The sequence below is a fragment of the Ovis canadensis genome, chromosome 3 (genome assembly GCF_042477335.2).
Source record: "Ovis canadensis isolate MfBH-ARS-UI-01 breed Bighorn chromosome 3, ARS-UI_OviCan_v2, whole genome shotgun sequence".
NCBI lineage: Eukaryota > Metazoa > Chordata > Mammalia > Artiodactyla > Bovidae > Ovis > Ovis canadensis.
The window spans coordinates 39,836,270-39,849,893 of NC_091247.1; the positions used below are offsets into that span (position 1 = coordinate 39,836,270).

Genomic DNA, 13,624 nt, shown 5'->3' on the forward strand with positions numbered 1-13,624 from the left:
CACTGTAAATATCTTTTTCTCACTCTGTGGCTTATTTTCACCCTCTTAACGGTGCCTATTGATGGAAAAAAACCCTTAATTTTAATGGTAAATAACTGTTTTCCATTTTAATTATGGATTTTTTATTGAAATAAAGTGATTCAGCTTTATATTTTTTCAGATTCTTTTCCATTATAGGTTATTATAAGATATTGAATATAGTTACCTGTGCTACACAGTAAATCTTTGTTGTTAGTTACACTTTTTATATCTTGTCTTAGAAAACAACTCCTACTTTGGGATTGTGAAATTATTTTCTTATATATATCTTTAAAACTTTATTGTTTTCTTTCACATTTAGTTTTCTGATCCATCTGGAATTCAGGTTTTGACTATGGTGTGAATTTTCTTTTTTTCGTTAAACACTTGTATCCCAATAAAATTAACTGAAAAAATTCACTCTTTTCTCACTGCCTGCGATGACTCTTTTCATGAACATGTCACCTGTGTATGCAGAGGTTTGTTTTGGGGTTCTATTCTGCTCTGGCCTTCTTACTGTATCTTTGAGCATATACTGACTTATCTTTGAGCATATACTGACCTGTCTTAATTACAGTAACTGTATAACAAGTTCTGCCAACTTTCTTTTTTACTTATTCATTTATTTTTAATTGGAGGCTAATTACTTTACAATATTGTAGTGGTTTCTGCCATACATTGACATGAATCAGCCACGGGTATACATGTGTTCCTCATCCTGAACCCCCCCTCCCACCTCCCTCCCCATCCCATCCCTCAGGGTCATCCCAGTTCACCAGCCCTGAGCACCCCGTCTCATGCATCAAACCTGGGCTGTCTGCCAACTTTCTTATTTCATATTGTCTTGGCAATTTTGGGCCCACTGCCTGCCTATCCACATAAATTATAGAATCACATCATAAATTTCTATACAAAAACTTTTGTGATTTTGAATGGTTTTCCATACAAATCAATTTTGGGGGAAATTGTAATTTAAACAATACTGAATCTTCTAATTGCAAAAATTTCAGTCTTTATATACATTAGGCTTTTCTAACAAATTTTTTCTTTCACATCTTTTATTAGATTTATTCCTAGGAACTTGATACTTTTTGATGCTATTATAAATAAAATCTTTCAAGTTTTTTTCATAATTGTTGACTCTGAAATATAAAAATATAATTGGCCTTGTATATTGATATTTATATCAAACAATCTTGCTAAGAACTTATTAACACTTACAATTCATTAGAGACTATTTTGTATTTTCTATCTTTATAATTAAAACCATTTGTCGACAATTAATGTTTTACTTCTCCTTTCCAATCCTTATCCATTTCCTTTTTTTGGCTCATTATACTATCTTGATCACTAGGAAAACATTGAATAACATTAGTAAGAAAAGGCATTCTGTCTTATTTCTGTTATCAGAAAGAAATGTTGAATATCTCACTTCTAAGTAGATATTTGTTGTAAACTTTTTTATAGATAACCTTTATTATATTAAAGACATTTCCTTCTGTTCCTACTTTAAAATGAATTATCATAAATGAATGGTCAGTTTTTTAAAACACTATTGAAACAATTATATGATTTTATACTTAGTCTGATATGATTTTCTATTTAGTCTGATATGTAGTAAATTACATTACTTTTTAATATTAAAAAAGCAAGCATTCCTTGAATAAAACCAATTATTTAATTCACTTAATGAACCCATGTGTTTTTTTTTTTAATTTACATCTAAGATCAAAAGTAAGTTTTCATTCTTATATTATTCTTGCTGGGTTTCTGTATCATAATATAAGTTGGGGAATATATTCTCTTTTACTTTTCTTAGAATATTAACACTGTATAAAAACTGAGTATTTCTTCTTTAAGTGTACGTGAAAGTGAAAGTGTTACTCCCTCATTTATGTCCAACTCCTTGCAACCCCATGGACTGCACCCTGCCAGGCTTCTCTGTCCATGGAATCCTCTAGGAAAGAATACAGGAGTGGGTTGCCATTCCCTTCTCAGCGGTTCTTCCCAATCCAGGGATTAAACCCAAGTTTCCTGCATTGTAGGCTGATTCTTTACCATCTGAGCACCCAGGGAATTCGTCATTAGCCATTAAAGTCATATGGACTTAGAATTTTTTTAACAGAAGCCTGTTATTTTTATATACAATTTTTCTAATGTTACAGGATTATCCTATTTTCTTTCTTTTCTTGTATCTTTTCTACAAGTTGTATTTTCTACAAATTTGGTCATTTCTCCTAAATTTTCACATTTATTGACATAGTTAATGACAACATAGTCATTATTATCTGTAGGATGCTCTGCTGGAATGGAACACTTAATTTTCAAATGCTAAGGTACAGGCTTTTTGATTTTTCTTCCAGCCTCAGAAACTTACTCTGCTTTCTTATTGAAAACCAAGTCACAGAAATGGTAACAATTTCAAAAAGGCCAGGGGGTTCAGTCACCTGTATTCAAAAATCACCTAAGAAAAATAGCTATCTAGAATTAAAGCTCTCCAAGAATGGAATCCTACCTCTTTCCTTGGTGGTTTCATTTATTTCAGATTCATTCATTCATTAAACAAAGTTTCAGATAGAAAAGTACTTACTGTCAAGGAACTTACATGGCCTGAAGTTCAACAAATATGAACCAAACACAGCCTCATGAGATAAATTCCACCTTGCATGACACAAACGAGCACAAGATGCTATGGAAGGAGGGAGAGGAGGTACTGTTATCTTTGAGGGCTGAGTTTCACATGTTCACAAGAATGGTGGAGTGGCAGGAGTTGAGGGGGCAGAGATAACATCTTGAAATGATTTATGTCAAACTAAGGAATAGCTAGTAAAGTAATGCTCAAAATTCTCCAAGCCAGGCTTCAGCAATACGTGAACTGTGAACTTCCAGATGTTCAAGCTGGTTTTAGAAAAGGCAGAGGTACCAGAGATTAAATTGCCACATCCGCTGGATCATCGAAAAAGCAAGAGAGGTCCTAAAAAACACATCTATTTCTGCTTTATTGACTATGCCAAAGCCTTTGACTGTGTGGATCACATTAAACTGTGGAAAATTCTGAAAGAGATGGGAATACCAAACCACCTGACCTGCCTCTTGAGAAACCTGTATGCAGGTCAGGAAGCAACAGTTAGAACTGGACATGGAACAACAGACTGGTACCAAATAGGAAAAGGGGTACATCAAGGCTGTATATTGTCACCCTGCTTATTTAACTTATATGCAGAGTATATCATGAGAAACACTAGGCTGGATGAAGCACAAGCTGGAATCAAGATTGCAGGGAGAGATATCAATGATCTCAGATATGCAGATGACACCACCCTTATGGCAGAAAGTGAAGAAGAACTAAACAGCCTCTTGATGAAAGTGAAAGAGGAGAGTGAAAAAGTTGGCTTAAAGCTCAGCATTCAGAAAACTAAGATCATGACATCCGGTCCCATCATTTCATGGCAAATAGATGGGGAAACAGTGGAAACAGTGGCTGACTTTATTTTGGGGGGCTCCAAAATCACTGCAGATGGTGATTGCAGCCATGAAATTAAAAGACACTTACTCCTTGGAAGGAAAGTTATGACCAACCTAGACAGCATATTAAAAAGCAAAGACATTACTTTGTCAACAAAGGTCCATCTAGTCAAAGCTATGGTTTTTCCAGTAGTCATGTATGGATGTGAGAGCTGGACTTATAGCTTTCTTTATAAGAAAGCTGAGCACAGAAGAATTAATGCTTTTGAACTGTGGTATTGGAGAAGACTCTTGAGAGTCCCTTGGACTGCAAGGAGATCCAACCAGTCCATCCTAAAGGAGATCAGTCCTGGGTGTTCATTGGAAGGACTGATGTTGAAGCTGAAACTCCAAAACTTTGGCCACCTGATGCAAAGAGCTGACTCATTTGAAAAGACTTTGATGCTGGGAAATATTGGGGGCAGGAGGAGAAGAGGACGACAGAGGATGAGATGGTTAGATGGCATCACTGACTCAACGGACATTGGTTTGGGTGGACTCTGGGACATGGTGATGGACAGGGAGGACTGGTGTGCTGCAGTTCATGGGGTTGCAAAGAGTCGGACATGACTGAGCGACTGAACTGAACTGAACTGAAGGAGTCTGGATAGAATGTATAATGGGGTAGCACTGACAGTTTTTAAATTATCTGATTTGCAGTGTTAGAGTGTTAGGAAAATTTTCAGGCATTTCTAATGTTAATAATTTCAACAATTTAGAATTATCTAAAAGAAACAATATAATTCTACCTAGTAATAAAATGAAAACCTATTAACCTATGGAAGCTTAAAAACTAAAAGTTAAAGGCTTGAGATGAGAAGCTTACCTGTAGTTTCTCCTGAGTAACTTAACAGAGATTAAACAGAAAAGCAATGTAATAAAATATTTCAGGTTTACAAACCTATAACAAGATGCTCCATAGGGACATTCAGGCCGGTCATCAGCTTCATCTTGACACGTGATGTTTACACCTCCATAATCACTATCACCAGGGTGACTAAAGTGTTGAAAATGGACAGGATTTTTCCTATGAGAGTGACAAACATACTGTCAGAAAAAATAATTAATAGGGTATGCTAGATTTCTAGAGAAACTAGAAAACATAATAGCATGTAGCAGAAAATCAAATAATACACATCAGATTATCCCAGAACATGAACAACTAACACCACGTTGTTAAAAATAAAGCTCAGGATAACTAGTCAGTGCAGAACTCTCATAGTAGCAAAATTAATTTCTGGTGACATGGGAAAAACCATGATTGTCAACAGACAAACTGCAAACAGTACTTTAAATAGGATATATATAACAGACTATGTAGACTAATATATATGATAAAAATACAAGCACATGTAGCTTTTAAGGGTTTTCCTGGTGGCTCAGATGCAAGAATCCACCTGCAATGCAGGAGCCCCATGTTCAATCCCTAGGTCAGGAAGATCCCCTGGAGAAGACATTGGCAACCCACTCCAGTATTCTTGCCTGGAAAATCCCAGGGACACAGGAGCCTGATGGGCTACAGTCCATGGGGCTGCAAAGAGTAGGACATGATTGACCAACTGAGAACATTTAATCTATTAGAAACTAAAAATGAGAAATTTTTTAAAATATATTCACTTTAAAATAGCAGTAAACCCTTTATACTTTATCATAAAAACTAACCTTAACATAAATACCTATCTTCCAAAAAAATATTGATGGAGACACTGTTTTATACTTCAGAAATTTCTTTAATATCTGGCTTCATGGAGGGCATTTGGAGTCTCCTATCTGCTTCTGCATTCAATCATTAACACAAATCATAAGCCTCTGGGAAATTCTAATGTACACTTGTGAGTGAAAGAATCAGAGTAGAAAGGCATATGTACACAAAGCATTATTATGAAAATGGTTTTGGCCCAACAGTTTTCCTAAAAGCATCTTGGGGACCAGGCCCTGAAAGGGCCTCTGGACCACACTTTGAGAAGCAATGTTATAAAACAGTATGTTAGTTAAAGAATATGTTAGTTAGAGAACCCAGGGTTTGATCCCTGGGTTCGGAATATTCCCTGGAGGAGGGCATGGCAACCCACTCAAGTATTCTTGCTGGGAAAATCCCATGGACAGGGGAGCCAGGCAGGCAGTAGTCTATGGGGTCACAAAGAGTCGGACATGACTGAAGCGACTAAACACAGCACAGCACAGAATTTAGTGAAGCTAATTTATCAACATAAACTGGAAAAGTGGTTGGGACAAAAGAATGAAGATGTCTCAGAGGAAGAAACGCCAGCAAAAATCTTCACATTAATGAAATTATCAGAGATATTTCACTATGAAAGATAAAATATTGGAAGCTAAGGAAAACTTCAAAAGGTGTATGAAGTGAAGTGAAGTGAAGTCGCTCAGTCGTGTCCGACTCTTTGTGACCCCATGGACTGTAGCCTACCAAAAGGTGTATAACAATTTTTTTTTTTAATTTGTAGCACATCAGGCTCTTCTGTCCATGGGATTTCCATGGACAAGAATGCTGGAGTGGGTTTCCATTTCCTCCTCCAGGGGCTCTTGCCAACCTAGGAATCAAACCCGAGTCTCCTGCTTGGCAGGCAGATTCTTTACAATGAGCCATCTGGGACGCCCCAATTAGCTCAGACATAGAAATGATCTTTGTTTCATATAATAAGTTATGTGAAGAGAATAGGACAAGTACTGTTCAAACTACTCTTGATACATTGTTTTTACAAAGAAATAAAACATCTTAGTTCCAAAAAAAAAGTATATTAGTTTCATCTGTACTTGAATTTTAATGGAAATATATAGTATGTACTTCTTTGAGAATGACTTTTTATGTTTATATTATTACTCCATACTGTTTCATGTAACAACAGTATACTTTTATTACTGTGCAATGGTCCATTATACGATTTTTTGTCCATTAAACGAAGGTGCCAAGACCATTCTAAAAGGAAAGAATACTCTTTTTGACAAATGGTGCTGGGAAAATAGGATATTCACATGCAAAAGAATGAAGCTGGACCCTTCACTCACGCTATATACAAAAGCAACTTAAAATGTATCTAAGACATAAGCATATGACCTAAGATACTAATACAAAACTTTTAGAAGAAAATGGGAGAAAGCTTCAAGACATTGATTTGTCCAAGATTTCCTACCAAATGCAAAGGCAAGGAATGTAAAACTAGGCAAACTGGACTACATCAGAATTTAAATTTTCTTTGCATCTAAGGATGCAATTAATAAAATCAACAGGCAACCTACAGAATGGGAGAAAATATTTACAAGTCATGTACCTAATGAGTGGTCAATAATCAGAATATATACAAAGCTCGTACCACTCAATGACCAAAAAAAATCTTGAATCACAAATAAGCAAAAGAATGTCTATAATCCAAAGAAATTTCTATTGAATACACAAATGAGCAATAAGAAATGATGCTCAAAATCAGTAATCATTAGAGAAATGCAAATCAAAATCACAATGTATCATGCTGCATACCCATTAAAATGACCACCACCGAAAAAACAGAAAATATCAAGTGTTGGTGAGAAAGTGTAACACTTTGAGTATTGTTGGCAGAAAATGTAACAAGAAGAGCTGTAATGCTTTGTGCATTGCTGGCAGAAATATAAAATGGTATATCTGCTATGGAAGATAGTATGATAGTACCCCGCAAAATTAAAAACAGAATTGATCCAGCAATTCAACTTCTTTATTTATACCCCAAAATAATTGAAAGTAGGATCTTAAAGTTATTTTCATACTAAAGTTCACAGCAGCATTATTCACAATAGCCAAGAAATGGAAGCACCCCAAATGTCCATTGAAAGATAAATGGATAAACAAAACAAGGTATATACATAAAATAGAATGTTTCAGCCTTAAAAAGAAGAGAAATTCTGACTCATGTTACAACATAGATAAACTCTGAGGACCTACATAAAGAGTCGTGTCTGACTCTTTGAGACCCCATGGACTATACAGTCCATGGAATTCTCTAGGCCAGAACACTGGAATGGGTACCCTTTCCCTTCTCCAGGGTATCTTCTCAACCCAGGGATTGAACCCAGGTCTCCCACATTGCAGGTGGATTATTTACCAGCTAAACCACAAGGGAAGCCCAAGAATAATGGAGTGGGTATCCTATCCCTTCTCCAGCAGATATTCCCATCCCAGGAATTGAACTGGGGTCTCCTGCATTGCAGGTGGATTCTTTACCAACTGAGCTATTTATTAGGGAAGCCCACATAAAGTTAAGACAGTCACGAAATAACAAATATGGTATTCTTCCACTTAAGCAATGTAACTATAGCCAAAATTTACTTGGTTTAATCCCTGACCACTTCTGTACTATTTTCATATATTTTAATTTCACAAATACATTACATAACACAAAAGTTATTACTGCTTTATATACTCATGTTCAATTTTATTATGCTTCTATTTTTCCCTCCTGAATGTCTATAACTTCCATACAGTGTCCCTCCTGCTTGGCAAATACTAAACTCCACTGTTGTTGCCTAAGCTCCATGAGGCTGCCCAAAGCTCTGCCTGTTCTCTTAGCCCTCAGCATGAAACATTAAAAATTTGGCAAATGTCACAAGGGAAAAAGAAGCCGTAAAGTGTGACTGCCTCTAATGTTCTCAAACATGGGTGTTCAGCTTTGCTAGTTGTTCTCATTGGGAGGTTTGGTCCTCAGTGAGATACTGCACATGTATTAGAGATAAAAACCTTATTTTATATACTATTAACTCATAATTTTTATGATCTTATTCAGATAAAACTCTAGGTTTTAATTAAAGTATTAATTTCTTACATGCTAATAGCAGATGTTTCGATTTCTGCCCAATTTTTAAAATCAGTTTACTAATGGAACCATATGCTATTAAACAGTAAAACCGTATGACCCTAGAAGAACAAAATCTTTCAAAACAAGTTTTTTGGAAACAACAGTTTCTACACAGTTAAATGATGTTTTGTTGTTTTCAGTTTCACAAAGGATTATAAGAAGATGTGACTGCTTTAGACAAGGCTGAACTTGATGTGCCTATGATGTAAACAGTGATTATCTGGATCTAAAATTTAGTACAGAAATCTCTGTTGGAGATACAGACTTGGGAGCTAATAGCATAACATTAAGGGGTTGAATAAGACTTCTCTTGAGCAATAATTTTATATTATGACAGAACACGTAAATAATTGGTGGTGGTGGTGGTGGTTTAGTTGCTAAGTCATGTCCTACTCTTGTGACCCCATGGATTGCAGCCAGCCAGGTTCCTCTGTCCATGGGATTTTCCAGGCAAGAATACTGGAGTGGATTGTCATTTCCTTCTCCAGGGGATCTTCCTGACTCAGGAATCGAACCCGAGTCTCCTGCATTGCAGGCAGATTCTTTACCAACTGAACTATATTAAATATCAGATCTAATATCACACATTAGAAACTGTATGAGGAAAAAAGTTGTGTAGGATAGAGGCTGAGCAATGTAGGGAAGAACAGGCATATCAGAAAAGGGTGAAAAAAGGAACTGAACGAGTCTTTCAGCAGGACAGAGGGAGGAAAAGGGATCAGCGCATCCAAAGGACATAACAACAGCCTGACAGCATGGTGCCTCTGAAGAGTCACTGGCAGTTCAGGGCCTTCTGGACTCTGCTAAGAAATCCAGCCTTTAGACGCTGAAGGATTCTGTAAAAGAGAGTAATACCGTCAGATCTTTTTCTCTCTTCTTCTTTATCTTTGTTTTTATTTCCTCAGTCAGATCATTCAGGCAAGAATGAGGAAGAAATATGAACCTGAGGGAAAGCGTGGAGACTTGGGAGATTATTTCCGAGCTCCAGAGGAATCATGGCATGAGCTGAAGCAGTGGCACTGAGGCTGTAAAAAAGATACATTTAACTGACTGCTATGATATGCATATATGACAAGAACTCAATGTAGGGTTTTTTCCCCTTTATTACAAATATAAGTGTTCTGTCTTCAAGATTTCAGTTGCAAATATTTCATGGGTATTAATTATATATATCAAAATGAGTGAAAAAGTAAAAAAAAAATTTTCATAAGCTATGACTGATTAATGTGTCATCATCAAGTATGACTGAATTCATTATGATCTTGATAGAACATTAAATCATGTTTAACAAAGACAAATACCAGCTGAACACTGTCACGGACTGAACTGTGTCCCCCACCCTCAAACTTACATATTGAAGCCCTAACCCCTAGTGTGACTATATATGGAGGCAGGGCCTTAAAGAGATCATTCAGATTAAAGAAATTCATAATGGTAGGCCCTTTAATCCCAAATGACTGATGTCCTTATAAGATGAGGAAGAGACTCCAGGGATACGCATTCACAGAGAAAGGCCATGTAAGGACGCGATGAGAAGGCAGCATCTGTAAGCCAACGAGACAGACTGCAGGAGGGCTCAACCTGCCAACTCCCTGATCATAGATTTCCAGCCTCCTGAACTGTGAGATAATAAATTTCTGCTATTTAAACCACCTAATCTGTTTATAAATTATGTTCTATATGCAAGACTAAAGCCATCATAAATAAGACAAAATTGTGAATAAATGCATAAATTATAACTGTTAAAATAGGTTATTCAAATGTTAAAATGGCACTGCACTTTAAAGAGATACAATAAATGAGAAATTAACAGAATACGTGATATACATATGCTATTGCATAAAAGATAAACTATACTAGAATGTATTTATAAGATATTTAGTTTGATAAAGAAAAACTTCTGCAATAGGGCTATAAAACATAGAGAAAACACAGTATAAACATACAGCCTAAAACTAATTCACAAAGTATGAAATTAGAAAATATGATACAATATAATCAAATGAAGTAAGTAGAGGAGTTATCAATCAATCCAGAAATATATATTCAGTTGTTTTAGAAGGCATCATGGTGATTTAAAAGCATTTTTAGAAAAATATTAAAGAAAAGGCACAAGTATAATAAGATGTCTAAACACAACTTAGAATTCTCTTGAGAGTTATACTGTATACATAAACTACTTATGAAGCTATCTTTGTAACACTTAAATAAGACATTAATAAGCATGTATTTAGGTCTGAGTGGTCCTGTTTTCAAGTCTGTATTCCCCAGTTCAGATTCTTGTAGTAGTCAGCGTATCTACAATGAAACATTTAATTCCCCACTATATTTTAAAAGCCTCTAGAAGGATTTACTAGAAAGCATACTGGAAAAGTACAGACCAGCAGAAACACAATAAAGCTCCTAACCTTTAGGCCCATGGGTCTTATTAGTCTTTTAACACACTATAGCATATATTTACATGCTACATGCTATTGAAATAATGGGATTATATGCTACCTGTAATTTCGCTTTACCTGTAGCAGTTTGCCCCATACATGCAGGACGTTCTCTGGACCTTGTTTTCTTCAGAACCATTTGGAACTTTATCAGTTGCCTTCGCCTGCACACATTCAGGACTGGGTGTATTAGAGCTGGACTCAGGATGAGATTTTTGAGGCTCATCACAGAAAGACTTGCTCAGGGTACTGGAACAACTCTCAGAACAACTTCTCGCCATGCTGTCTTCATTTGAACTTCCCTTAGTGATGATTTTATGTTCAGAAACCTTACCAAGTGCCTCTACTGGGATTTCGCTTCTCTGTGGATTAGTCTTAATGTTATTTACCTCTGTGTTATATAACGTGGCTGCAGAAAATGACTGCGGCATTTCCTATAAGAAAATCAGGAAATAAATAATACATAAAGCATGTTTCAAAGGAAATGTGTAAGTTTAAGCATAATTGCATGAAACTGTAAGATTCATGCAATATGTATATTTTAAAACTTTAAGATCCATATTTTAAAGTTATTAAAAACATCACTATGTCTCTAGTTTAATAACTTTGAAATAATCTACTGTTATTAGAAAAGGAATTTACAGCTATGTCAAACCTTTACAATCATGTCAAACATTCAGTGAAAAATAACCAAAAAAATAATGAAACATGAGAAAATCCAACATTTGCTCATTTGAATATAATCTTTCCCCCAAAACCTGTTTGGCTCTTAAATTTCCTGTTCAACAATGTGCCACACTCTTCTGCACTGTTCTTATAATTTCTTATAAGTTACTGTAATACTTTATTTCTACCCTCTAACTCAAGATTTTTCCCCCTTCAGCTGAATGATGAAATTGATCCTCCTTCACAGAAAAATTCACATGAAAGCTATCTTATGACCAACTTAGAAAATAAGATTCCTTTGAAGTGGTATGTATAACAGTTTCAGTTTAACGAATTAAAGGTATTTTGAATCAAGTAAGTATTCTCATTAGCATTACAGAACCTTTTTAATATGTACTTACCACAAGTACAAAGAGTAAGCCTAGTCTGTCTTATCCTATTAAAAATGACCTCTTAATTACTTATACTTCCTGTGCAGTGGAGACATTGCTCAGATAAACTCCAGTCCTCATGGTAAGGATGTGATGAAAACAGATACACACGAATGCTCACCCCAAATGTAACAAGAACTCATGTATGCTGGCTGTCTTCTGGAAAAAGCTGGTTTTAATGTTATTTGATATCCAACAGCTCAAATTTCTTGAAGATATTATCAACATGACATTTTTAGACTAATTCCTTAGGTGTTTTCATAGTTTTTTCTTTTTTAAGAAACACAGTAAGCCAACTTTCAAATGTTATCCAAACTGACTAAAGACCTTGCAAAAAGAACCTAGATCAAATCATGGTTCTTGTATAATAATAGATAACCAGGTGGAGCTGGCCCTCAGTTGATGGCATTCATACCACATCCTGCCATCATATACACTCTTTCCCCGCAAGCTGCTCAAGTACACCCCAATCTCATCTCCCTTTTCTACTACTACTAAATTGCTTCAGTCGTGTCCGACTCTGTGCGACCCCATAGACAGCAGCCCACCAGGCTCCGGCATCCCTGGGATTCTCCAGGCCAGAACACTGGAGTGGGTTGCCACTGCCTTCTCCAGTGCATGAAAGAGAACAGTGAAAGTGAAGTCGCTCAGCCGTGTCTGACTCTTAGTGACCCCATGGACTGCAGCCCACCAGGCTCCTCCATCCATGGATTTTCCAGGCAAGAGGACTGGAGTGGGGTGCCATTGCCTTCTCCAATGCATGAAAGAGACCAGTGAAAGTGAAGTCGCTCAGCCATGTCCGACTCTTAGTGACCCCATGGACTGCAGCCCACCAGGCTCCTCCATCCATGGATTTTCCAGGCAAGAGCACTGGAGTGGGGTGCCATTGCCTTCTCCGCTCCCTTTACCATAGGACCCCAACTAGTCAGGATCTACTGTGGGGTGGAAACAGAGCAATCCTGACCCACCTCCTTATCTGCAGTCCTCGACTGGCTCAACTCTCACCAATTTTCTTTTTCTCTGTTCATGTAGTAATGGGATAAGTGAGCAAATCTTTATTGGCTAAGCAGGGCCAGTAAAATTTCAGGCTCTTGTTCCTGTTGGCATCTCAGAACTCCACAATAAATGCTCTCAGAGCACATCTCTTCTCTTAATTTTTGAAAGGGAGAAAATAACTTCTTCCATCAAACACAGCGCTCTCCCAAATATTACAACCTTCTTTTGTCTCAGTTCTCTAAGTATAAAGCCTGGGGGAAGGGACAGTGAATTTCTCATCCCTTTCAAAAGATCCCATAGGAAAAGGCCTAGCTCTCACTGCTGGGGGCTCCTTTCAAACATGAGATGCTTACAGTTAGTACTTCTGCCCTGGGTGTTGGGCCTCAGCAACAGTTTGGGGACAACAAGGAAAAATATCCCACTCCTGTCATATTTATTATAGGGGAAAAATGGACACAGCTAGGAAAGGGTTAAATAAAGGAGAATACTTTCTTACCACGAAACACTGGGTAGAGATTGAAAAGAATTAGGTAGACATCTCTATATATATCTCTCTAAGGATTTTTAAAATTAAAATACATATACATTATATACAAACACACACACCCACACACTATGATTCCATCTAGGTTGTAAAAAAAAAAATCCCTATATATCTATTTGAGTACTTACCTATGTAAATCCAAATGAAAAGATTTAGAAGGGCATAAACCAATATGTCAGTATG

The 13,624-nt window shown here is 36.6% G+C and overlaps 1 protein-coding gene across 19 annotated transcripts in view; it reads right to left on the bottom strand.

Moving 5' to 3' along the window:
- APLF (aprataxin and PNKP like factor) overlaps positions 1–13,624 on the bottom strand; it is a 98,347-nt gene that overhangs the window by 22,619 nt on the left and 62,104 nt on the right. For 14 of the 19 annotated variants that reach the window (XM_069582982.1, XM_069582974.1, XM_069582981.1 and 11 more), the window contains 2 exons: positions 10,883–11,238; positions 4,424–4,549 (listed from right to left, as the gene is read on the bottom strand). In XM_069582982.1, coding sequence (XP_069439083.1) covers positions 4,424–4,549; positions 10,883–11,238 — 482 coding nt within the window. The other 5 variants (XR_011255613.1, XR_011255614.1, XR_011255616.1 and 2 more) reach the window with 4 other exon arrangements.